The sequence below is a fragment of the Xenia sp. Carnegie-2017 genome, unplaced genomic scaffold (genome assembly GCF_021976095.1).
Source record: "Xenia sp. Carnegie-2017 unplaced genomic scaffold, XeniaSp_v1 HiC_scaffold_1, whole genome shotgun sequence".
Taxonomy (NCBI): Eukaryota; Metazoa; Cnidaria; class Anthozoa; order Malacalcyonacea; family Xeniidae; genus Xenia; species Xenia sp. Carnegie-2017.
This window is the reverse complement of record NW_025813402.1, coordinates 4069468-4096148: the sequence shown is the minus strand read 5'-3', so window position 1 is coordinate 4096148 and position 26681 is coordinate 4069468. Positions and strand designations below refer to the sequence as shown.

The 26681-nt window shown below is 31.3% G+C and overlaps 3 protein-coding genes and 1 long non-coding RNA gene across 5 annotated transcripts; 2 read left to right on the top strand and 2 right to left on the bottom strand.

The window, feature by feature from the left end:
* Positions 1-26: 26 nt before the first annotated feature.
* Positions 27-15111, top strand: LOC124438149 (nardilysin-like). The gene is made up of 43 exons (XM_046988146.1): positions 27-594; positions 664-959; positions 1217-1269; positions 1381-1462; positions 1930-2030; positions 2433-2485; positions 2555-2628; positions 2795-2893; positions 3068-3105; positions 3277-3361; positions 3859-3916; positions 3990-4026; positions 4326-4371; positions 4447-4516; positions 5518-5595; positions 5775-5868; positions 5999-6025; positions 6254-6312; positions 6409-6463; positions 7006-7050; positions 7553-7612; positions 7943-8066; positions 8260-8295; positions 8359-8403; positions 8494-8537; positions 9156-9231; positions 9294-9345; positions 9434-9517; positions 9711-9777; positions 9859-9930; positions 10417-10472; positions 10813-10903; positions 11259-11327; positions 11536-11567; positions 11914-11956; positions 12055-12150; positions 12425-12472; positions 12796-12848; positions 12937-13020; positions 13219-13309; positions 13406-13522; positions 13871-13963; positions 14313-15111. Exons 1-43 carry the CDS (start codon positions 545-547, stop codon positions 14526-14528), a joined length of 3249 nt encoding a protein of 1082 aa, XP_046844102.1. The 5' UTR covers positions 27-544; the 3' UTR covers positions 14529-15111.
* A 250-nt stretch (positions 15112-15361) lies between these two features.
* LOC124437893 lies at positions 15362-16722 on the top strand. Of its 2 annotated transcripts, XR_006945890.1 has the most exons (5): positions 15362-15535; positions 15613-15666; positions 15927-16042; positions 16120-16340; positions 16593-16722. It is a non-coding gene; the product is annotated as an uncharacterized LOC124437893 (long non-coding RNA). The 2 variants fall into 2 exon arrangements; XR_006945889.1 differs by having other exon boundaries at positions 15364-15666.
* A 2206-nt stretch (positions 16723-18928) lies between these two features.
* Positions 18929-20107, bottom strand: LOC124441371 (ATPase family AAA domain-containing protein 2-like). Its single transcript, XM_046991828.1, has 5 exons — positions 20037-20107; positions 19901-19957; positions 19554-19670; positions 19316-19476; positions 18929-19063 (listed from the first exon to the last, which is right to left on the bottom strand). Exons 1-5 carry the CDS (start codon positions 20089-20091, stop codon positions 19028-19030), a joined length of 426 nt encoding a protein of 141 aa, XP_046847784.1. The 5' UTR covers positions 20092-20107; the 3' UTR covers positions 18929-19027.
* A 4248-nt stretch (positions 20108-24355) lies between these two features.
* On the bottom strand, positions 24356-25577 carry LOC124439812 (ATPase family AAA domain-containing protein 2-like). Its single transcript, XM_046990068.1, has 5 exons — positions 25464-25577; positions 25329-25385; positions 24982-25098; positions 24744-24904; positions 24356-24490 (listed from the first exon to the last, which is right to left on the bottom strand). The coding sequence occupies exons 1-5, from the start codon at positions 25516-25518 to the stop codon at positions 24455-24457; spliced, it is 426 nt and encodes a 141-aa protein (XP_046846024.1). The 5' UTR covers positions 25519-25577; the 3' UTR covers positions 24356-24454.
* Positions 25578-26681: the final 1104 nt, after the last annotated feature.

Below are 26681 nucleotides of genomic sequence, written 5' to 3'. Positions count from 1 at the left end.
GCTTGATGACTCAATGAGACTGCAATTTCTGTCATTCCTTTCATTCACACACTTTATTATGTAATGTTATCTATATCAATAGCGTCTGAACAAGGAAACTTGTACGTAATAGCGCCTGAACAAGGAAACATGTTTTAAGGTAGCTATTTTTCAGCTTCATGTTGAAAAACTGTAGACATGATGGAAAATGTTTGTTTCATAACCTGCTGTACTGTATTTGGCCTGTAGCTACTTAAAGATCTTACGTAGTATAGGTACACGTCAATTACTATGATTGCTGAAAAGTCGTTACCAAACGTTTTTCAGTCCTTACTTAGTTGTTCTAGCAAAGCCGAAAATATTGCATTATTACACGAAATGTCTGTATATTGGCTCTATACCACGTCGTTCATATTTAAATGTTTGAAATTTGTTCGTTGTCCACTGATCACCTTATAATATTATAATGTTCACTGATCACCCTGAGTGTTGACCACGTAAGGTCTGTGTCCGTCATTTATACACACATGTTGTGTTGTAACATGAAGTAGTGCGAAATATAGATATGGAGGATTCTAAAGTTGTTAAGTCCCAGAATGATCATCGTGATTATAGGTTGGTTATTGTAAATATTTTGCGTCTTGAATTGTACAAAAATGAATTTTTAACAGATTGTGCACTTAGGGTTATAAAGTTGGAAAATGGATTAACTGCATTGTTGATATCAGATCTGGCTAAAAATTCATGTGCGCAAGCAGCACAACATGATATAAGAGTGGACATTGCAACTAACTTTTCAAGAGGAAGTGAGAATGAGTTAGATGATGAATTGATGGTTTGTGAAGATAAAAGTAGCAATGATGACAGTGACAGCAATGATGGCAGTGACAGCAATGATGGCAGTGATAGCGTTGATAGTATCTTTAGTGATGGTGAAAGTGATGTCGATCTTTATGGTGATGTTGACAGAGGAAGTGATGGTAGGTCAATAAATACTATCTTATGAGAATAGTTGTAACCTGGGAATATTGTTGCATGGTTGAAGATTTGATTATATGGTACAGTCCTGAGATGGACTGTTGGTTTTAGTGCTGTTTGACATTTTGACTTGTAGTCATCATCATAGCAGTTGTAGTCATCTTCAAAGCCATTTTGCCACTTGACTCTAATAATATGTAAAGTATTATGAGGCTTGGCTATAAAACAAGGTACATGTCTGATTCCCCAATTCCTTTAGATGATACAAGTGAACTGAAACCAAATGATGCTCCTAAGAAAGGGAAGAAGCTGGTACTTTTTCTATAGATTTATATTTGTCTTTTACTGAAGCCTGAAAGGCGCCAGCAGTTATAAAAGGCTGTAAGTCTTTATAATTCTTCCTGACTTTTAGCAATCATTTAGGCAGCTGCGGCGCTCTGTGTTGGTGTTGGAAGTTTTAATGATCCAAAGGAAATGCCTGGCCTTGCTCATTTCCTAGAGCACAGTACGTATCTCAATTTCAAATTTACTTAAAATTACAACTCTTAAGAAGCCCTATTAGGGTGCTGTAGGATTGATAGTTGGGGTGAGGGAGTTATTTTATTGGTTTCTATTAAAATCAGTTATTCATTGAAACACATGAGTCCCCAATTATCAATCATCTAGTGTTCCTGTCTATTAATCCTTGCTAAATAGTTGCATTTGTCTTATACATTATGGAATGGTCATGACAACAGCAATCAAACTTTTCTTTTAATCGTCCAGATAACTGAAACTTTTTTCAACTCATTTCTTTTGCAAATGAACTTGCAGATGAGCATAAAACAATGTAAAAATTTAAATCAATGATGTTTAAATTATTATTCATTTCTTTTGTGCCTATGATATTTACCAAGCTGCATTTTCTTTTCTGACAAATGTTTTCTCACGTTTAAATATTATAAATATTTGCTTTTTATTTATTGAACATAGTGCTTTTTATGGGAAGCAAAAAGTATCCTGACGAAAATGAATTAGATGCGTTTATTAAGAAACATGGAGGTAGCTCAAATGCCTTTACAGAGTGTGAAAGGGTATGATCATTATGTCTTGTAATGGGTAGTTTATGCAAATAAAGCCAAACTTAAACGCTCAAATTACACAAAAATTAAATAGAATATCAGAAGTTTTCATAAACAAATGTGCAATTTCTATGTTTTAAATGAAAAAATTTCGCGATCTTTAAACGTCAGTGCATCGTCATCAGTAGACATAATTACGTCACAAAAGATGAATATGACGTCAAAGTGCTCATTGTACAACTGTTTGAATTATAATATAAATTTATTCTTGAAGATTTTTTGGGTAGAGGGGTGTCTATTTCTAACCCTACTTCCATATACAATTGATTGATTGCTGCTCTATATGCTATTTATTTATCGTGACATTAAACTGGCCGAGCTTATGAATATATGTGTAAATTTACTTTTATGTAGACAGTGTTCGTCTTTGATGTTCGTGCAAAGTATTTTAAAGAATCTCTTGACAGGTTTTCTTGTTCTATTTAACGAAAAACATCAAATGTTGCCTTTGTTATTTTCAAGAATTTTTCAAATAGATTTGCTCAGTTCTTTATACACCCGCTAATGAAGAAGGACAGTGTAGAACGAGAAATAAAAGCAGTTGATAGCGGTATGTTTTGCTATGATAATGTATGTTTTTGCTATGATAATGTATGTTTTTGCTATGATAATGTATGTTTTGTTTCGATAATGTATGTTTGGCTATTATGATATGTTTTGCTATGATAATGTATGTTTTGCTATGATAGATTAAGTTAAAATTATCTTCACCCCAGAATTCCGGATGAGTTACCAAGATGACGCTGCTCGTAACATGCAACTTCTCGGGAGTCTGACAACACAGGAGGGTCATCCTTTTGGAAAATTTTTTTGGGGTAGTTAATGCAAACGTGTATGCTTTTTAATGATAAGCTTATCGCACAAAATAACCGGCACATTTAGTAATTAAACCAAACTACAAAGCGACAAATAGAGCTAATACTATTTTTGACGTTTTTCAATTGAAGTTCATTAACTTTATTTATCATATTGATTTATTTAATTGTTAGGAAATGAAGAATCACTAAGCTTTGTTCCCAAAGAATCGGTGGGTAAAATCATCTATTCTTTAGTCATGAAATAAAATCCACGGTGTCTAAATATTTTGGTGGGTTGGATGTTGCTGGTAGAGCATAAAAAAAAGCTGTAATGAATTACAAAGTTAGCTACATGCGCACCTACATTAAAATTTTGTTTCTGTGCTGTACATTTTCTCTAGGGAATGGACGTAGTAGAGTATTTAAAGTTGTTTTGGACAAAAACATATTCGTCGCATAAAATGACTTTAGCTGTTACTTCTAATGGTAAGTACATATAAATGAATCATAATTCTAAAATTAAAAATGTAGTCATGCTGACACAAACTTTATGTAGACTGCATGGTTAACACTACTTCGTGAAGACTGTGATTGACATCACGTCCTTCAGACTGTGGTTAACATTACGTCTTACGACTCTACGTCATGCTGACTGTAATTGACATTACGTGTTGAAATTACGTCAATCAGACTGTGATCAACATTACGTCTTATGACTACGTCATGCTGACTGTGGTTGACACTACATGTGAAAATTACGTCATGTAGACTGTGATTAACATTACGTCTTATGACTCTACGTCATGCTGACTGTGGTTGACACTAAATGTGAAAATTACGTCATGTAGACTGTGATTAACATTACGTCTTGACAAAATAGTTTTGTTTCAGATGTTGTCGAAAGTCACTAACTTATTCATTATTGCAGTCATCGTTTAATTATTACATATGTCAATAAACTTTTGTATCGTTTTATCGTTTAGAAACTCTTGATGTCTTGCAGAAATGGATAACTGAAATATTTAGTCTAATTCCTGCTCGGTAGCTAACTACTGATAAACGACAGTTATTTGTTTCAGCATGATGGTAGCTGATAAGTTCATTTTTGTTGCAGAAATGTTGATTTATCAATTCCCAGAAATATAAATCTAGTATGTTGATATATTTATATTTAGTGTAATTGATAATTTTCAAATTGATAATGCCACACTTTAGCCATGCAGCTATTATGTTTATAAAATAAATTAGGAAACTTTATTTTATGACCATGACTTAGAGATATAACCCATTTATAGTATTTTTCAATTCACAATAAACAGAACTATACGAAGGCTTATTACATTTTTTATCAAAATGTGCATCATTTTTTGTTATGTATGCATTTTAATAACGAGGATTTTTAACTTCATTGACGACAAACTGTTCTTGTTTTTGCAATATCTTTAAATAGGGGCAAAGTGGTTTTCCTCCAGGAAAATTTCAAAAAATTATCAAAGGTATTCAACATGTATTCAAGACGATCATCATTTTCTTGCCCAAATGGATTTCGTCTTAGATTTGTATTTTTATAGTTGTTCCAATTAAAGATATTTATCGTGTTGAAATAACTTGGGCATTACCTCCGCTTCATCAATATTACAGGTTTGTTAACCTTACGTATATGTTGCTATTGGAGTCATATTGTTTTATTATATGACAAAACCTTGGTTGTGGTTACAAACTTAAACAGTCCTCTGAACAGCGTATTTGTGAATGACCATTGAGTAATTTTTAAAAGAACTGTTGGGAATCAAAATAAAGATGTCTAAAAATAAATGACCCGATACTACATCTCTGCATGAATAGAATATTTGTCATGGTGAATGACAATTGAGTATTTCCTAAAAGAACTGTTGGGAATCAAAATAAAGTTATCTGAAAATAAATGACACGATACATCTCCGTATGAATAGAATATTTGTCATGGTGAATGACAATTGAGTATTTCCTAAAAGAAATGTTGGAATCAAAATAAAGATATCTGAAAATAAATGACACGATACATCTCCGCATGAATAGCGTATTTGTTATGGTGAATGACCATTGAGTAATTTTAAAAGAACTGTCGAAAACCAAAATAAAGATACAGTAGCTATATGAATATTGCTTCGTTTGTCTTTCGCCATAACAAATACGTTAATGTTCAGAGCAATATTTTTATTACATGTTTGGTTACCCTGAAATAACCAACTTTTGTCGTGATCGTGAAGTTTAAAACAAGATGTTTCAAAAGAGTTTTATGTGTTTGATAAAATATTATATAAAAATAAAAACTAAGTTGTAAAAAGGACAAATACTTAGAAAATCTTATTTTATGCATCGTATTCTGTATCATTTGCATTCTGTATCATCCAATTATCTTGATACATCCATTAAACCACCAATCATAACCCTAAACGTCTTCAAAGCAAAAATATTTGTAAATAAATCTTGTATTTCTTATCCTGAAGAAGGCTGAAAGTACCAAATTGAAAACTTCATTTACTTCAGTCCATGCAGTTAGATCTCTACGATAAAATTCTAATAAATTAGACCAGTATGTGAACAATGAACACAGATGAAAGTTTTAATGAAAAATGTTTGTCACCAATAAATTATTATAGAACAAAACCATTAAATTATATATCATGGCTTCTTGGACACGAGAGTCGTGGTGGTGTACTTTCATGGTTGAAAGAAAAGTAAGTTTGTTGTTGAGGCATGGAAATGGTCGTTTTATTGATATGATCATCACTCCAGATCTTTTATGAGATCACTTATCATTCTTTTGTCTGCTCAAATAAAGTGTTAAATTTTTCATGGCATGTAGTGTGTACATGTTTTTATTAATAAATGGAGTAGTTATTTTTATAATTTTTAGAGGCTGGGCAACTGCGCTGTGTGCCGGTAATTCGGAGTCTGGGCAGGAGTTTAATTCCCTCTACTCACTTTTTACGTGTCAAGTTTATTTAACTGTAAGTGGCTGTTTTTTTTACACTGCTGCACAACAATTTTTCAATTTTTATTTTTAACTTTGTTTTCATAAATTTGCTGTTGGTGAATAATTCCATGCTTACGTTTCTTTTTATGAAACTTTATTTTAAGGTCAATGGTTTTGATCATTATGTTGAGGTAGTCTAAAATATCCATGTGTTTCGCTATACGTACATCGTTTTATATATAAAAACATAAACATCCATGTATGTCGCTATACGTACATCATTTTGCATATAAAAACATAAACATCCATGTATGTCGCTATACGTACATCATTTTGCATATAAATACATAAATATCCATGTATGTCGCTATACGTACATCATTTTATTTATAAATACATAAATATTATATCGCGTATAGGTTGTCACAGCGATTTATCAATATCTGGAAATGCTGCGTCGTAATGGTCCTAGTTTGCGGTATAGAACATTGAAAAATATACTTATAAAATTGTTGAATGTTTATCTGCTACATATATGTTATACTATATAACGATGTCGTTTTATATGCATTAGGGTATTCAATGAAATAAAGAAAATCGAAGAAAATTATTTTAGATTTAAGCAAGAGGTAAATATACATACATCCTTAGGTCCAAGCAAATGAGAGTTATTTCTTCGACGATGCGAAAATAATATTAAAAATTTGCCCAACATGACTTAAAACCTTTTCACTAGATGCATAAAATTCACGTAAATGACTTAATTGTAAGTTATTAGTTGCTAGTTAGCAGAGTAAAAAAGTTATCGTTTTGAAATAAGGAATACTATAAAAAGCCTCGTATGTATGTATATTATAGAAAAACGTATACGAATTTCTATTTCCTATATTAGGCGATTTGCTAGTTATTGTAAAATGATTGAACACGTCGATACGGTGTGCTGTGTACTGTACTTTTGTAAAATAAAACTTATTAAATTAATATTTTGTTTTTCATTCAGCTATCTCACTACGTAAAGTGCATTATTTATATTAAACATCTAAAGACGATTGTTGTAGCAGTTACCATTATTCAAATAATGCATGCAACTGATGTTGTCGTTGTTGCTTAAACTGTTTCTCAGTTTTTCCTAAAATATTATGTGATAGTTTTTTGTAAAATATTTGTATAGGAAGAGCCATATGAGTATGTAGAGGAAATTGCTCAATCTATGCAGGTAAATTGCCCTATGTAATTAACGTTCAATTTTTATCTAAGGTATTTGCCTTTAAATACTCAGTGAATTAAGTAACAACAGGCTAAATTTCATGCACAATGTCGAACTTTTTATGTGCAAGAAAATGTACTTGTTACAATATACGTAGATGTTGAGATTTGTGTAGTTTTATCATTATTGGTATTTTTTAATAACATGCAGAATCGCTAGTATATTTTTTGCGTTCTCGTGTTTTTGAGCCCATAAGAATTCTCCGAAGATTGCTTTGATCTACAATATTCTTGATCTTAGCTACAATGTTATCATTAATCATGTTATGGGAGTATTGTCTTTAATTTTTGACGTTAAAACGTTACCCTTTATGAGAACTACTGATTGTTTATTCTCATCTCTTGCGATGTACTTTTTTAATAAATTCGTTCAAAAAAGACTACATTTATTTCAAAATTTTATAAATAATAAATTTTGAAGCTTGAATGTTGAAATTTGATTTATATTACAGCTGTATCCCGAGCCTGACTTTTTAACTGGCAATGATTTACTCTGGGAATTCGATGACAAGGTAGGCCTTGGTGCGGATCAAATAACATGCAAGTAAACACTATATTTTTATACATTGTTGCGGGAAACTAAAATTTTTCCGTTTTTATGTACTAACTTCACAGTAGTCTTACAAACGTTAATAAAACTGCTTAGTAAAAAAAAACTTTTATGAAGGCTAAGAATAAAACCTAAATAGTTCCAGCGAAAATTATACACATGCACGAAACATGCAATTGTCCAAACCCCAAAACGTTTAAATTCCATCTGGGCAATTAGGATAATTTTAGAATGTAAAGCGAGGGTGAAAATAGCTTGCTATGTTTTAATAAAATGCTCCTTTGTATTTTAGATGATAGCTGATATTACTAATAGCTTAACTTCAGACAAAGCAAATATAATGTTGATATCAAAAACGTTGACAAAAGAGTGCAAAGAAAAAGAAAAATGGTTTGACACCCAGTTCTGTGTTGAAGGTACAATTGGGATTTAAATTCACTTGTTAAACATGTACAATTGTGAATTTATAACATTTGTTGAAAGTACAAATGTAAATAAAGTTTACTTGTTCAGCAAATTATTTAAACAGTCGTTCATTTGGATTTAATTTAAGATCAAAATAATTTAAATAATAGTCGATGATAAATATGAACTGTGATTTCTTTATAGATATTAATGTAAAATTAAAGAACATCGAACTTCAAGGCAAGATAAAATGGTTTTACTATGATATGTATTGTTACACCTCACATTGATGCTATATTTTAGAGTTAAACAGCAATTTTCATCTACCCGAAAGAAACATATTCATTGGTTAGTAAGACACATTTTGTATATTGATTGTTTTTGTATTAATAACGAGATTGTGGAAATCTTTGTATTGATGCAAAATGTTTGTTTTAGCTGAAAATTTTACTATTCGAAAGTCTAAAGAAGGTTCTGTAAAGGTAAAATCAAAATTTAATGAATGTTTATCGACAATGTTTTTCATGTGTGTCATTGTTGTTATCAAGTCTAGGGTCGGTTGTACGAAGCCTGAATAGCAATATAATATATTTGAACGTTTGAAAAATTTTATGAATCTATGATTTCAACTGAACAGTCAATAAAATACGAAATTGTTTCTAGAATTACAAAGTTTCATAATCTATATGATTATAACGTATAGTATAACCACCTTTTTAACATGGTTGGAAAAATTACTATTCAACGGACAACGCTATGCAGGCTTCGTGCAACCTGCCCCTTATGTGCAGTTTCCTACCATGTTGTATTAATGTGTACTTTCCTACCATGATGTGTTAATGTGTAGTTTGCTACCTTGATGTGTTAATGTGTAGTTTCCTACCATGATGTTTTAATGTGTAGTTTCCTACCATGATGTTTTAATGTGTAGTTTCCCATCATCATATATTAATGTGTAGTTTCCTACCATGATGTTTTAATGTGTGTAGTTTCCTACCATGATGTTTTAATGTGTAGTTTCCTACCATGATGTGTTAATGTTAGTTTCCTACCATGATGTGTTAATATGTAGTTTCCTACCATGATGTGTTAATGTATAGTTTCCTACCTTGATACATGAGTGTACCCGAGGTAAAGTTTGGTTTAAGCAAGATGACAAGTTTCATGTACCTAAAGGTAAAATTGTAGCCGTTAATAAAGACCTATACTATTTTTATTACCATATTTTTTCTTCACAGCAATCTTCAGTATGTATTTCAAATCTCCGTTGGTTAATTGCACTGCAAGAAAGTAAGATATGCAACGATATTTAGAAGTATCATCATCAAAACTTACAATGAATAAATAAGATATTTATTCTTTTGTCATTTAATTGTAGTTTAGTGCTTGCTGAAATGTTTGCATTGCTGCTTGAGTTTGATCTAAACGATGTTGCATATTCTGCTCAAGTCGCTGGTTTAAGGTTGGTTTTACAAAATTATCATAACGTTGAAGTCAATTAAGGCAAAATGCGATCTATTATAAAGATGATATCATTAATGTAGCTTGCGTATATTTTGGAGGAATTGCCGCATGGTAGCCTAAAGCTGGCTGACTGCTTAGTACGGTGCCATTTAATACAGGTTCGACTTTAGTTGCTTTTTTTGATTTTATAGTTATCGAATCAAAGTCGCTGAAGGTGGAATCATTTTACGCTTCGATGGATATGACGAAAAGTTGTCTGTACGTTTCGTTATGTTTTTCTTTCCTGTTAAAACAGAAATATCATGAAAATTCTGAAGTATGGTCAAATCTTTTTAATAGTTGCTTATGGAGGAAGTCATTAGGCGTTTTGTTTCATTTGATGTAAATCAAAATCATTTTGAAATATTAAAAGTAAGTTGTGATCGTCTCTATCGTAATTTTTGTTTGGTTTTTTAACTTGCTAATTTTTTAGTGTAAGAGGGTTACAATCGCCTTATAATAACGAAAGTGAGAATATGATATGGTAAATTGTGATGAGCCACATGTATAAAAGCTTTAAAAATTTACATCACGCAGTTTTCTAGCTAAAAACAGAACTTTTCTATGTTTGTATGACATGTAATTATGAATTCGTCTCATGATTTTTACAACTTCTGCTTTTGAGATTGTTCACTGGGAAGACAGCAATACGTTTGATGGAATGTGAACGAAAATTTTATCTTTAACCATTAGAAAGTTTTTTCAACATGACATTTTAACTCTTTCTTCTTTCACAATTGTGAACCTGGCTTATAATTAAAACCCACCCAGCAATGTGTAGCATAATCGACACCCTCTTTAAGATATGTAAAAACCCAATTTAGCTTTCTATTCATGATTATTTATTTTTGTATTTAGGAACAAACAATAAGAAAATATTCTAACTGTATCATACAACCTCAGAAACTTGTTCGGTATGTGATCTAAGCATTGGGACCATTGTCTGCAATTACATCATCAGTAGCACGTCTGCAGTTATCATTGAACTAAAATACATGGAACGCTACCTGTAATAGAAAAGTCTAATAAATTCTTGAAGCCAAATTTTACACCCAGACACGCGAGATTACACCCAGACACGCGTGTGTAGTCAATCAATTTTCAGAACTCGAAACACTGCACACGCGTGTCTGGGTGTAAGATTTGGCTTCAATTATTTGCTTTAGGTAGCGTTCCATGTATTTTAGTTCAATGGCAGTTATGTACATCATTGATCACATGTCTGCAATTACATCATCAATAACATGTTTACAGGGATGTTCGTCTAAAAATTCTTCAAAGTGTAAAGTGGACTTTTTGTGAAAAAAGAGCTGCAATTTTAGATTTAACGGCGCAGGAATGTAAGGTTAGCGATGAAATTCATATCTTTTCTTAGTGTAGAGGTTTGCAAATGCTGCAGCAAACAAAATAAGGCTAAAACCTGTTTTCCACTAGCCACGTATCGTAATGTATCGTAGCAAAACGTAACATGCGCATGCGTGCTTGTGATTTGATGGTCAGTAGGCATAAGCACGCATGCGCCATGTTACGATTTGCTACAATACGTTACGATACATGGCTAGTGGAAAACAGGCTTAACACCCCTCTCCCTATCAGTTTTTATACGCTGCCTCCCCTCTGTCTGTTTTTATGCCTTCGTTACACTTTCACGTTGACCATTATAATTATGTTAATTATGTAAGTTTATAATTTCTCTGTAGAACTTTTACAAGGAACTGCGCTTGAATTTTTATGTTGAAAGCTTATTTCAAGGGAATATTGACTCAAAGGTGAGGACAATCTTTTGTGTTGGTTTTTACCTTCTAAAGTCATTATTATTGTCATACATGATGTACGAAATCGCAAAATTTAACCTTATCTTTAACTCTTTTACCGTCTGTTTTACGTAATTTAAGTCACACTTTAAACGTTAATCCCTCGAAGTTTGCAATTCATCCTCTAACGTCAATATTTGTTCATTTTGTATAAATCTGTAAGCAAGCATTACGTCATCAAGAATTCATCTACAGGTAACTTAGCTTATATTACTGTAAGAGCCTTCATGCAGGTCTATACTGGTTTTAGGACAAGTTTTATGCAGGAATGTTTTTGAAAAGTATAATTTTGTGTCGAGTTTAATACGAAAATTTTTGCAAGAAAACACCTTTGCGTTTTATGATAAATTCTACAAGGAGAAAAATACAGTTTTCCAAATTGCAAAAGAGTTTAACGCATGTGAAATGTAGGTTAAAATCTTTCTCTGTGATACTTTGCTATCTACCTCATTTCTTCTAATAGCTACCTTAATGAAAAAAGAAAAAAATTACGTATTTTGTTATTCGTAGAATTATGATCTTCAGTTTTCATAATTCGTAGGTGTCTCAAGTTTGAATCAACCTCGAAAGATACATCCCCAAAGGTGAAGAATATATTATTTTTGACAAACTTTGTTACAAACTTGACAAATTGTAGAAGTTCAACCAACCTATTTAGCTAAGTATTTGATTTTGTTTTTAGATTAGAGTTGCTCAACTTCCTGACTGCGAAAGTCAATGCAAAATTAATGGATTTAACTCAATGGACGAGAATACTGTGATAGTAAATTACTACCAGGTCTAGTACATGCATGAACGTGCTTTCATTATTTACTGCAATGTCAGTCAATATACTTTTTTCATGGTCACATTGAAAAATCGTGTATATATGGCCAGGAATGTAGGCAAACGTTGTATACCATGTCATTCTTTGCGACAAAAAGCGCGATGAATTTCTATTTCCATGCAATCAATAAAGTTTGACAATTAATTATTTTATTATTACAGACACGTATAATAAGAACTTAAAACATTAAAGACTTTTAGTGTATGCTATTTACAATTCTTAACAGGTTGGACCAGGTACTGGAAGGGATTTGACGTACTTGGAACTCTTGATGGTAAAAAAAGTTTTAAAGCTGAGCGTATATTCTTAAAATATATCATGTATTGTACCGGTGGGCGGCTAAACTGCCGAATAGGCTACTTGTGCTGGCACTTAAAAGTACTTACTCATACGGCTAGCACGTAACTACTCTAGCATATTCTAAAATGCAGTTAAAATATATTTTATAAAATTATTTTTATGTAATATGTTATTTTCTGCCGGAGGAATCTTATAGGAACGTGTATATTTGAATGCACGCTATCATGACCGTAGTTGTGTTTAAAGTGTGATGAAGGTCAAATTCAGTAATATCCGCTTTTATGTTTGACACTTAAGAATATGATGGAAGAACCTTGCTTTGACATCTTAAGGACTAAGGAACAACTTGGGTATGGAATTTAATCAGTGAAAAATTAAAACAATCTTATTTTCGCACATTTCGTATAATTACTGTAATTTGTCGATCTATTTCTTTAGGTATTCCGTGTTTTGTGAGTCTCGAGTTACCAACGGCATTTTAGGTTTTACAGTGACTATTCATACCCAAGCTGAAAATTATAGGTCAGTTTTGTTATTTTGTAAGCATGTTAAACTTTTTTCTAACGTCATTGCACATATTATCTATTGGACTAATAGAAGCCATTTACTAATAGATCACAGAAATCATAAAATCATTTCACAAAATAAGTATTATGGAGCTAGAATAAATTAATATCAATTATGAATTGATTAGAATTATATATTAGCAATTCTTTTTAGCGCCGAGTTCGTGAAAGATCGAATGGATAATTTTTTAAAGAATTTTCTGCTAGATCTTCCCCAGGTTAAAGTTGAAATATTCAATAACCACGTAAGGCGCGAAACTTTTTATGATCACTTTGGCAAAAAAAGAGTGAAAATCTATTTTTTTCCTTCTTATATTTTTATTTACCTCTTATATATTCAGGTTTCATCAATGGTAGAAATCAAACAACATGATGATTTAAATATGGGTGAAGAATTTGATCGTAACTGGGATGAGATTGTTGATGAAACTTATAACTTTCAAAGACTAAATGATGAAGTAATTTACTGCGAGATGTGCTTTGTTTTTTGTTCTTTGATTGTAGTATATTTTTGCATCAGTGTTGGTGTTAAAAATGTAAATTTTTTGCTCTTTACAATTTTCGTTATGTAAAACTTGACGTAACTCTTTATTATTGTTTGAGATTTTAATTTCGTGCATGTCGTAATGTCTCCCGTATACTCTCGAGTATCTTAATGTCTCCCGTATACTCTCGAGTATCTTAATGCATTTGCAAATGACATTGATTAACCCACAGGACAATTCATACAATATAACTATCTGTATTTCATTAAGTAGCTAAAACTTTATGTTTCATTAAGTAAAACTAACTTTTATTTTCTACAGGTAAAATTACTTCAACAGCTTAGCAAAGATTTCTTTCTAAAATGGCTCCATACAATTCTACCATACCTGTACTCAAGAAAACTCTGCGTTCAAGTAAGAAACTGTTGCTACGAAATCATCATTGTAAAATATGTATCATTATTTTACTGTGCTATCTATTACTTTTCTTTTTTACTTTGCCACAATTTATTATTTCACATTACAATCCGCAGAATGAATCCAATATAACTGAAGCAACAGCGATAATCCGAAGCACTACATTTTATGCTAGTAATTATTTTGCAACATGATTTCAAACCCTGCCTAGTTTCCAAAATACATGCTTCATGTGATTGGTTGATATTATGAATTACTGACAGCAACAATACGCCCAAAAGCCAGTCTGTTCATCGCCCGCACAAAAACACATTGCCTTAAACACTTGGTTATATTTGTCATGCAGATTCTTGGTCACAAGAATGATGAAGAAAAAGATTTTAAAGTAACGGAAATCGTCGATGGAAGAGATCAATGCTGGAATCTTTTTCCAATTCCAGGAGATTCGTCAGATCAACTATACATTTCAAATATCGACACTTTCAAAAAATCTTTACCATTCTTTCCTCCGTCTAAAATCATATATCGTGAAGTTGATAAAAAGCATTCGTCTTTACTATAGAAAATCTTCCATTTTTATAGAGTCAACACATGCGAAACTTGACAACACTTTCAATAGTTGGATATTAAATCACCAAATTAAAACGTCTGTCAATTTTTATACAAACTTAACTCAATCTCTAAAGCAACTCTAGTTCAAATAATTGATCTGAAAGTTAATACATATGTAGGTGCTGTAATTTTCTAACTATATTAAGCAATACGATTAGTTTGCGTGGGTCTTTCACTCTCAATTTCTTACATGTCATCAATACATGATACACAATGAAGGAGGAAGTTTTGTATTGCATGTAAATTAAACCAAATCTCTCGACTTTCTAACTGATTTCCAGATGAAAGTACGATCTTACGATAGACTGTGTTTATCTTAATGTAATTAAATTTCTTCAGTAACTTTCGTTGGTTGTCCAACATTGAAACTACAACCTTAATTTTCTCATGTATATGATATTGTAAGAGTGTATGTTAGTGAATTGAAAGGAAATGAACGCATTATGTATATTATAAAGGCATAGTTATTATTCATTCCTATATTTAGACGTATTTTAACGTCATGATTATAATTTGAAGTTTTAAACAATCAATTTTCTGTTTGTTAAATTACTCGTCATTTTGGTACATGAACAATCTTCAATGTTTAGTGTTCTTGTACGAATCATGTCCGTCCTTGGCGTACTTTTCTCTTTGTCTTGTCTTCCTAAATGGAGTTTAAACGTCAAGTGCTCTTGTTTAAAAAAAAAGTGATATTTTTACAGCAATACGGTCATATATTAACTCTCAGATATTGACAACAATCTTTTCCATGGAGATTTCTATGTCGTTAAAGAATGTAAATGACTTGATTCGAGACTATAAAAAGGAACGCAAAGATAAGTTTGCACTCATTTCCAGTGTGGTGACAACAGTTGATTCATTGCGCACTGAGAAAAGTTATTGACATTGTGGCAAGAAAAATGAAGACTGGAATTTTTCTCGCATTTTTACTTTTAGGAGTGGCATTCACATTTGGTATTAATTCGTAACATGATTGTTCATTAACTTTACAGTAGATGTTCACTGTTTTAATATTTTTATGATACTTTTAGCTCTTACTGAGGAAGATCAGCTTCAAAATGCAAATGCTCCGGAAAGCGATGAAGGTATTAATAGGTTAAGCTAAAATTCTATAAACATATTTTCTTTCTCTTTATTTTATTCATTTGTCTTATTTGGTATACCTTGTAAAATTGGCTTATTTCGTATAACAACAAAAAAACCTTCATGTTTACAAAGATTAAATTCTAGCTATCTCGTTTATGTATCTTTTCAGTTATTTGTTTGATCTGAATAAATTTCCAGTCCATTCTTAAAACGTAAACTTTTTTATTTTATCTTCATATAATTTTTAATTTTTTCTAAGACTTACAAAAGACGTTGAGAGTGCTGATGATGAAGATCATGACATAGAAGAAGACGAAGAAGATGATGAAGATGACGAAGAAGATGATGAAGAAAATGATCCAAAGTCATTGATATGTGTGTATAGAGTAAATGTTACACTAAAGTAAATTGAAAAGACGACATTAACACATTACTGATTTTACATTTTTAAGTCCGTCGTCGATGCCGAAGATGCCAAAGAAAAATAATTTACCGTTACCTCAGAAGACCGTACGCACCATACAAGTCGTATCTTTACAAACTAAGAAGAGTCATTTACCGTAAAAGACCTTACTATAGAAGATACAAGTTGTACTGTCGTCGTTCTTGTTACTGCAAACGTCGCTGTTTGTACAAAAAATGTTATGGTGGTTACACCTGCAAGAGATGGAGGGTTAGTACACTTTATAATAAATACATATGACTTCATGATTGTTTTACTATTCCCAACACTTTAAACTGTTCTCTACAATGGATCTTAAAAATAAAGATTATTTGTCAAAATAATATGGCCAACTGAATGGAATTATGGATTTATCTAATTTGTAACTCTAATCCTTTGTTTTTGTTTTGAAGCTGACATTAACAGATTTATTTACTGCAAGCTTTACGAAAATGTTAAAAATGAAATTTCTCTCTTCCACAGTGCTCGCGTCGTTATTCTAGAAAATGCTATTGGTGATTATCAAGACTAAGGAAACTGGATTTATTAAGAAACCTGTAGACATACATTAAATGTATTTGTAGAACAGCAGAAATAAATAGTTAAAATTGCACAAGCATTTGTATAATTGTTTGAAATCCTCTTTTATCAAGCGATCAAACAAACCTCCCAATGAGCAAAAATATTAATGGCTTTGGGTTAATGATATAAGCTATAGGATGTTGTGGATAAATTGGGATATCTGTCTTGCATGTATACATTGTAGTTCATTGTAGATGCCGTGTTGCTTAGTGTAGCTTTTCCCCATTGTATGTGCGCGTAGACAACAGTCATATCAACATGATTTGATGATATATTTACATCAACTATCATTCCAAAATATATGTACAATGTCGCTTAATCTTTTTATCCCTTTTCTGTGCTTCTCGCGCAATTTAATAAACATGATCAAACGATGACCAACGTAGTGACATAAATAATCTATAAATATGAATGAATTAATTATACAGCTGTAAATAACATCAGCAAATAACCAATGATAACAATTTGTTCAATGAGAAAGCCGGCCGCCCTTTTACTCCTACATGCAATGCAAATTTTTTAGCAAAATTATCGTTTATTTCTTTAGAAAATTAATTTTAATCCTCGTGGATTTTTTCATAAAAAAATCTTTTTGTAGTTATTTAACATTTTGAGCATGGATAAGACTTGCATCCACAGGGTTTTACAGAAATAAGAAACATGTTTATAATTAAATATAGCTTTATAAAGATGAAAATATTTACATTTGAAAAGATCGAAAGATATATTGGGTTTTATTCTTGAGTAGCTAAATTAAATGAAAGTCACTAAAAGTCTCAGTCTGGTGAACTGTCACTATTGTTAATATTTTACGTAATTTGACAAAATTAACGACAATGTCCATAATCGCGCTATTTTTCTCTAGGTGTAATTTCACTCATTTTCCACGAATGAGAAACATTTATTTGTATTAAATCTTGACATTTTTGTTTCTTTGTTTAATTATGAGCTTCAAAAAGCATGTTTTCTATCTGACATTGGTCGGTAGCTATATCATACCAAATTATGGGGATATGATTTTAAGTCTCACTTGCATAATAATGCAAAGTTACTGAGAAATTTGACAGAAAATATCATGATAAAGTTATCAGAAATCATACACACGATCAAAATCCCAATTTATCCACATCATCCTATAGTTTATTAGTGGTGAACTTAGGGTGTACGGATGTCATATGACTGCACCCCGAGAATTAGGTGTTAGGTTTTGTGATGTAGCCATCTAACTTCTTTAGTAAATATTGACTTACATCAACAGATAGAGATATCACAGATAACTATTACGATCACATTTAATGTTCAACGTCAATGGCTATGGTCTACGATCTATCTTACAATGGTTAAACTACTTCTATTTTTACAAGATATTACGTATGGATATGTTTGTTTCTTTACTAAATATGGTTAATTTACAATCAACGGAAAGCTATTAGGAACTATAAAAAATATTGTGATTATTGCACATAAGTATCTCTTAAATAATCATTTAGTTAGTTACACTTGACTTAATTGTTTACTAATTACAGGAAGAATATAAGAGCGTATCTTAACATTAGGGGCACCATATAATTTATTTCATAAATGAAACACATTTAGGGAAAATCAATATTGAAAATATCAATACTATTATGATACAACTTTGAAAGAAAATAAAAACATTCATTTGTCTTTGAATCTTTAGAGGTATACTCCAAACAAAATAACATACAGGGTATATTTGTGAACGAAAAAATGTTACGTGAGCTGTGAGTTGAAACAAAAATAACTTGACTTATGCGCATCTGCTCTGTTGACTTATATTTCATCAAATTTTCTGTAATTCCTTTAGATTGTAATAAAATACCCATGAAATCAAAACTGTTTTTTAACATCTCATTAATGCTTTCATAAACCATTTAAAGCACAATCACTTCTGCTGCTCTTCCGTTCTTTGTTGAATTTCTGTATGCCCTTTTTTTACCCCGATTCTTTAATTAAATGCATACGTAAAATTTCTTTATTAGAACACAAGTCGTGAGTAGAGGAAATATAAATTAATATGTACGATCACTCGACATATTTTCTAGTGGAAACACCGGGGGGGAGGCACCAATGGCTATTTGACGGAGGGCCATCAGTGTTTATGTTACGTCACTGTAGTTTGTTTATTAACCCAAAACCATTAATACTTTTTGCTCATTAAGAAGTTTGTTTGATCGCTTTCAAAGATGATTTCAAAACAATAATACAAATGCATATGCAATTTTAACTATTTATTTCTGCTGTTCTACAAATACATTTTGGTTAATGTATGTCTACAAGTTTCTTAATAAATCCAGTTTCCTTAGTCTTGATAATCACCAATAGCATTTTCTTGAATAACGACGCGAGCACTGTAGAAGAGAGAAAATTCATTTTTAACATTTTCGTAAAGCTTGCAGTAAATAAATCTGTAATTGTCAGCTTCAAAACAAAAACAAAGGATTAGAGTTACAAATTAGATAAATCCATAATTCCATTCAGTTGGCCATATTATTTTGGCAAATAATCTTTATTTTTAAGATCCATTGTAGAGAACAGTTTAAAGTGTTGGGAATAGTAAAACGATCATGAAGTCATATGTATTTATTATTAAATGTACTAACCCTCCATCTCTTGCAGGTGTAACCACCATAACATTTTTTGTACAAACAGCGACGTTTGCAGTAACAAGGACGACGACAGTGCAACTTGTATCTTCCATAGTAAGGTCTTTTACGGTAACGGTAAATGACTTTTCTTTGGCATCTTCTGCATCGACGACGGACTTAAGAAATTTAAATTAAATAAGTTATTTATCTTGTTTACTCATTTTAGTAAGTGTATTATTAGCTCTATACACACATATCAATAACTTTGGATCATTTTCTTCGTCATCTTCTTCGTCATCTTCATCATCTTCTTCGTCTTCTTCTATGTCATGATCTTCATCATCAACACTCTCAACATCTTTTGTCAAATCTTAGGAAAAAATTCAAAATGATATGAAGCAAAAATAAAGCAAAGACATCAGAAAGAATTAACACATAACACAAAATTACCCTAAACGATTTCAGATTATAGCTACAATTTAATCTTCGTAAACAATGGAAGGTTTTTGTTGGTAAACGAAATAAACCCGAGTGAAGGAATTGAATAAAAATAAAGGGGAAAAATATATACTTAGAATTTTAGCTTAACGATAATTATACCTTCATCACTTTCAGGAGCATTTGCATTTTGAACCTGATCTTCTTCAGTAGGAAGAGCTAAAGGGCATCAAAAAAAACATTAAAACTGTGAGCATCTACTGAAAAGTCAATGAACAATCATGTTATGAATAAATACCAAATGTGAATGCAACTCCTAAAAGTAAAAGAACCAAAAAAATTCCAGTCTTCATTTTTCTTGATAATATCACAACTTTCCTCAATGCGCAATCTATCAACTTTTGTCACCACAGTGGAACTGAGTGCAAACCTACTTTTTTCTTTCCTTTTTATAAACTCAAATCAAGTGGTTTGCATTCTTTAAGACAAAAAAAATCTCCATGGAAAAGGAGTTGTCATCATCTTAGTGTTACCTTGAGTCACCTTGATATTATTGAAAGAAAACAAATTTGAATATATGTTGATTTTCATCCCTTTTTTTTACAAGAGCACTTGACGTCTAATATACAGGTAGGATAACAAAACAAAGAGATGAGTATCCCTCAGACGGACATGATTCATAAGAGCACGAAATACTTTATCTAACAAACAATAAATTTACCTCTGGTCATAATAAATGACTGTCATTAAAAATGTACAGGGTCCAGAAGGTCAAGTAAAATTTAATGTAATTTTCCATCCGTTATATGCTTGTAGGTGCCATGAAATACAAAAATAATTGTTAAAATATATGCAAATTTTGCATTAAATATTTTCCTTGTAATACAGGGAACAATCTTAAAAGCAAACTGCCTAAAAATTGCGTAGTCTTTACAAAAAAATTAAAAAATCATTTATGGTTGTTATGCATGAATTACAAAGCACAAATAAATATATAATTAACACTTCAATCAATCAAAGGATTCAAAAAAATTCGCTCATTAAATTTGCGAAGAATTTTAATATGGCTTAGGATATTCCAGACATGATTTAAAGCTTTCATTAACTTTTCCATTAAAAATACTCTACAAAGATCAGTTCAGACGATACCGTTTCTCACTATAATTATTAATCAAGCATTTTTGACTTTGAAGCACGTCTAAAATAAAACGGAAATATCCCTTTATGAATGGGTGCAGCACGTTTTAAATTTTGGGGCAACCAACGCAGGTTAGTTGAAAAAAGTTAATTCTGCACTAAATAAAGAATCTTTCATTTAATTGTTAATTAATCATACTTTCCTTTATTCATATATTGGTCGATGGGACAAAATCACCGGCTAAAAAAACCTTTCATTCTCAATAAGTATTTACAAACAAACTCTATATGAAATTAATAGTTGTTTTTTACGTCTCAGCTGGATTCATCGTTTCAGCTAGTGTAAGCCTCTGCATGTGCTTGCATTAGAACTTAGCTGCTAGGCTTGTAAGAAATTCAATATAAAATACCTCTTATATCAATTGAACTGCTAAAGTGTTTAATGTATCGTCACAAAAAACAACGGCAGCTTTATATATTACATTAGATCAGTCATCTTTTTAACTAGATCTGAATTTTTTTGAGATCTCAAGAAGATTGACAGACATTTTTGTTACATTTGTGATTTAATCTCTAACAATTAAATGAAAGTGTTGTAAAGTTTCAATAAATCTCTCCGTTGACTCCATAAAAATGGAAGCTTTTTAATAATAAAGACAAATGCTTTTCAGTTATTTAGCTATGATTTTAGAACGGAGAAAAAATGTTCACGAATTTTTAAAATTATCGATGTATAGTTGAGTTGATGAATAATATTCCAGCATTGATCGCTTCCATTGTCCATTACTTTAAAATCTTTTTTGTTATTACTCGTTTGTGTGTCCCTGCTATGATCTACATGATAAATATAACCACTGCAGTGTTGAGTGTTTTAAGAAGAGATATTCTCTTTATGTACTGTGGAGAGTGAGCAAGACTGGTTTTCAGGCAAATTGTTTGATTAATCATATGATGCATGTATTTTGAAATATGGCCAGAAGTTTCAAATCATGTTGCAAAATATACTGCTTTTGGTTATCAATGGTGCTTCAGTTTTATTTGATTAATCGTATAGCTGCAGTTCTTTAGTTGAACGCCTGTATGCACAGTTTTATCGAGAACAGGTCTTGTTGAATTTATGGAGCCATTTTAGAAAGAAATCCTCTTTAAGCTATCGAAGAAATTTTGTTTGCCGAATGACACAGTTTTGCTAAGTGAAATAATTAAGGATTATACATAAAATATACTACACACATTTTGCAACTAAAACCATCGTTTATGTTCATTATAGACGCTAAAATCCTTTTAAGATATTTTAAGGTATCAGGGTGATCGAGAAGTGTTACAATGCGCAAAATATCTTGAACAGCAAAGACTAATAATATGGCGTTACATCAGATCTTGCATAACAAAAGTATTGAGATCTATTGAGATATTTGAGAGTATCCGTGGAAAACAACGATGCATTAAAATCTCAAACAATAAATATGAGTTACATCATGTCTTACATAACAAAAATTGTCAGCAGCTAAAAATTTGCATTAGGATCTTTGAAAGTTATAAATCTCTTACTCAGTTACTATCAAATTCTACACTCAAATTTCATTAACATTGTAACATTTGTAACATTGATGAAACCGCATGCATAGAAATTTGTGAAAAGTCAAAAAGTGAGTTTTATTTTTTTCCAAAGTTTGAATAATCCTAAAGAGCTTTGCGCCTTCGAAAATTTTAACTTCAATATTTAGAAGATTAGCATAGAAATATTCAAGAATCAACTTTTCGATCTTTCACAAACTCAGTACTTCGCAAGAGTTTCTCACTTTTTTCAATTGATTCCGAATACCAATATAAATGTATTATAACATTCAATCAGTTGCGTCTCTTCACAATTTATATGGTATATGTCATATATCTTCAAGCCTTATGTGATATGTAATCATCGCACTACTTATCTATAATTTCCTTTGCTTGAAGTCCGTCTTTCCGTTTCTAACACCTCACGTGTTGTAAATATATCACGTGTATGTGAAGTATTGTACATCAGTCTTTATAAATATTGCTTTGTAATAAAGTCGAAAATTGGCAGTTTCTACTGGCGTCGGTCTTGGGTTCAATCGTATTTTGCTTCTCATTGATGTCTTGTTGTTTTTTTGAATTCGTTTTTTATTTAGTTCATTGTTGTATGAAATTACTGTAAATCACACCTCTAATCACACCAAACTCATCAATAGCGAATAAAATTAGTGCACAAGTTTGTCAGTAGAACCTCGATAGCTCAAACTTCACGCTTACATCAAGTAAACTCAATTTCCCCTGCAAATATTCATAGTGCTATGTAACGCCAACATATTTCACTAAAACATATGGATGACTGTTCTCAAGACAATATATTCAGTCATATTTGGAATTAACAAGCCACATCTATTTCATTGAAGAATAGCATTTTTCAGAATAGCATGACTTACGTCGGATGCCCCAAATTACTTTGTAGTCCAAGCACTTAGCCTTAAATATGCACGACATTTGAGACTCGTACATATATATTGAAATAAAACTACACATTTTTTAGACAGTTTGGTTTCGAAAAGTTCTCTGGACTACCAAGAAAATATTCAATACAAAATTCGTCTATGCTATACCTAAAACAAGATTTAGCAATATTTTCTTGACCTTAATTATTGCTTACAATTTTAAATTTGGGTCATATATGATGACAAGATTTCAATTTATTGTTTGTAAGTTAATTATTTCGTGCCCATATGAATCATGTTAGTCCAAAGGGTACTCATCTCTTTGTCTTGTTATCCTACCTGTAACTTAGACGTCAAGTGCTCTTGTAAAAAAAGGATGAAAATCAACATACATTCAAATTTGTTTTCTTTCAATAATATTATAATACAACTTTGAAAGAAAATAAAAACATTCATTTGTCTTTGAATCTTTAGAGGTATACTCCAAACAAAATAACATACAGGGTATATTTGTGAACGAAAAAATGTTACGTGAGCTGTGAGTTGAAACAAAAAATAACTTGACTGGTGCGCATCTGCTCTGTTGACTTATATTTCATCAAATTTTCTGTAACTCCCTTAGATTGTAATAAAATACCCATGAAATCAAAATTGTTTTTTAACATCTCATTAATGCTTTCACAAACCATTTAAAACACAATCACTTTTGCTGCTCTTCCGTTCTTTGTTGAATTTCTGTATGCCCTTTTTTTACCCCGATTCTTTAATTAAATGCATACGTAAAATTTCTTTATTAGAACACAAGTCGTGAGTAGAGGAAATATAAATTAATATGTACGATCACGCAACATATTTTCTAGTGGAAACACCGGGGGGCACCAATGGCTATTTGATGGAGGCCCACTAGTGTTTATGTTACGGCACTGCAGTTAGTTTATTAACCCAAAACCATTAATATTTTTTGCTCATTGAGAAAATTGTTTGATCGCTTTCAAAGATGATTTCAAAACAATAATACAAATACATATGCAATTTTAACTATTTATTTCTGCTGTTCTACAAATACATTTTGGTTAATGTATGTCTACAAGTTTCGTAATAAATCCAGTTTCCTTGATCTTGATAATCACCAATAGCATTTTTTTGAATAACGACGCGAGCACTGTGGAAGAGAGAAATTTCATTTTTAACATTTTCGTAAAGTTTGCAGTAAATAAATCTGTTATTGTCGGCTTCAAAACAAAAGCAAATGACTAGACTTACGTAATAAGATAAATCTATAATTCCATTCATTTGGCCATTTTATTTTGACAAATAATTTTTATTTTTAAGATCCATTGTAAAGAACAGTTTAAAGTGATGGGAATAGTAAAACAATCATGAAGTTATATGTATTTATTACTAAGTGTACTAACCCTCCATCTCCTGCAGGTGTAACCACCATAACATTTTCTGTACAAACAGCGACGTCTGCAGTAACAAGGACGACGACAGTGCAACTTGTATCTTCCATAGTAAGGTCTTTTACGGTAACGGTAAATGACTTTTCTTTGGCATCTTCTGCATCGTCGACGGACTTAAGAAATTTAAATTAAATAAGTTATTTATCTTGTTTACTCATTTTAGTAAGTGTATTATTAGCTCTATACACACATATCAATAACTTTGGATCATTTTCCTCGTCATCTTCTTCGTCATCTTCTTCATCTTCTTCGTCTTCTTCTATGTCATGGTCTTCATCATCAACACTCTCAACGTCTTTTGTCAAATCTTAGGAAAAAATTCAAAATGATATGAAGCAAAAATAAAGCAAAGACATCTGAAGGAATTAACACATAACACAAAATTATCCTAAACGATTTCAGATTATAGCTACAATTTAATCTTCGTAAACAATGGAAGGTTTTTGTTGGTAAACGAAATAAACCCGAGTGAAGGAATTGAATAAAAATATAGGGGGAAAATATATGCTTAGAATTTTAGCTTAACGATAATTATACCTTCATCACTTTCAGGAGCATTTGCATTTTGAACCTGATCTTCTTCAGTAGGAAGAGCTAAAGGGCATCAAAAAAACATTAAAACTGTGAGCATCTACTGAAAAGTCAATGAACAATCATGTTATGAATAAATACCAAATGTGAATGCAACTCCTAAAAGTAAAAGAACCAAAAAAATTCCAGTCTTCATTTTTCTTGATAATATCACAACTTTCCTCAGTGCGCAATCTATCAGCTTTGGTCACCACAGTGGAACTGAGTGCAAACTTATTTTTTCTTTCCTTTTTATAAACTCAAATCGAGTGGTTCGCATTCTTTAAGACAGAAAATATCTCCATGGAAAAAGAGTTGTCATCATCTTAGTGTTACCTTGAGTCACCTTGATATTATTGAAAGAAAACAAATTTGAATATATGTTGATTTTCATCCTTTTTTTACAAGAGCACTTGACGTCTAATATACAGGTAGGATAACAAAACAAAGAGATGAGTATCCCTCGGACGGACATGATTCATAAGAGCACGAAATACTTTATCTAACAAACAATAAATTTACCTCTGGTCATCATAAATGACTGTCATTAAAAATGTACAGGGTCCAGAAGGTCAAGTAAAATTTAATGAAATTTTCCATCCATTATATGCTTGTAGGTGCCATGAAATACAAAAATAATTGTTAAAATATGGGCAAATTTTGCATTGAATATTTTCGTTGTAATACAGAGAACATTCTTAAAAGCAAACTGCCGAAATATCGCGTAGTCTTTACCGAAAAGTTAAAAAATTATTTATGGTTGTTATGCATGAATTACAAAGCACAAATAAATATATAATTTTCACATTCAATCATTCAAAGGATTCAAAAAAATTTGGTCATTAAATTTGCGAAGAAGTTTAATAAGGCTTAGGATATTCCAGACATGATTTAAAGCTTTCATTAACTTTTTCATTAAAAATACTCTACGAAGATCAGTTCAAACGACAGCGTTTTACACTATAATTATTAATCAAGCATTTTTGACTTTGAAACACGTCTAAAATAAAACGGAAATATCCCTTTATGAATGGGTGCAGCACGTTTTAAATTTTGGGGCAACCAACGCAGGTTAGTTGAAAAAAGTTAATTCTTCACTACATAAAGAATCTTTCATTTAATTGTTAATTAATCATACTTTCCTTTATTCATATATTGGTCGATGGGACAAAATCACCGGCTAAAAAACCTTTCATTCTCAATAAGTATTTACAAACAAACTCTATATGAAATTAATAGTTGTTTTTTTACGTCTCAGCTGGATTCATCGTTTCAGCTAGTGTAAGCCTCTGCATGTGCTTGCATTAGAACTTAGCTGCT

Coding starts and splice junctions, on each gene's coding strand:
- LOC124438149 (XM_046988146.1), top strand. CDS start 545: ATGGAGGATTCTAAAGTTGTTAAGTCCCAGAATGATCATCGTGATTAT. Junction 6,313..6,408: donor CGTAATGGTCCTAGTTTGCG/GTATAGAACATT, acceptor TATATGCATTAG/GGTATTCAATGAAATAAAGA. Junction 8,538..9,155: donor CTAAAGAAGGTTCTGTAAAG/GTAAAATCAAAA, acceptor GTTAATGTATAG/TTTCCTACCTTGATACATGA.
- LOC124441371 (XM_046991828.1), bottom strand. CDS start 20,091: ATGAAGACTGGAATTTTTTTGGTTCTTTTACTTTTAGGAGTTGCATTC. Junction 19,477..19,553: donor TGATCCAAAGTTATTGATAT/GTGTGTATAGAG, acceptor AAATTTCTTAAG/TCCGTCGTCGATGCAGAAGA. Junction 19,064..19,315: donor ACACCTGCAAGAGATGGAGG/GTTAGTACATTT, acceptor TCTCTTCTACAG/TGCTCGCGTCGTTATTCAAG.
- LOC124439812 (XM_046990068.1), bottom strand. CDS start 25,518: ATGAAGACTGGAATTTTTTTGGTTCTTTTACTTTTAGGAGTTGCATTC. Junction 25,386..25,463: donor AGGAGTTGCATTCACATTTG/GTATTTATTCAT, acceptor GATGCCCTTTAG/CTCTTCCTACTGAAGAAGAT. Junction 25,099..25,328: donor TGCTCCTGAAAGTGATGAAG/GTATAATTATCG, acceptor TTTTTTCCTAAG/ATTTGACAAAAGACGTTGAG.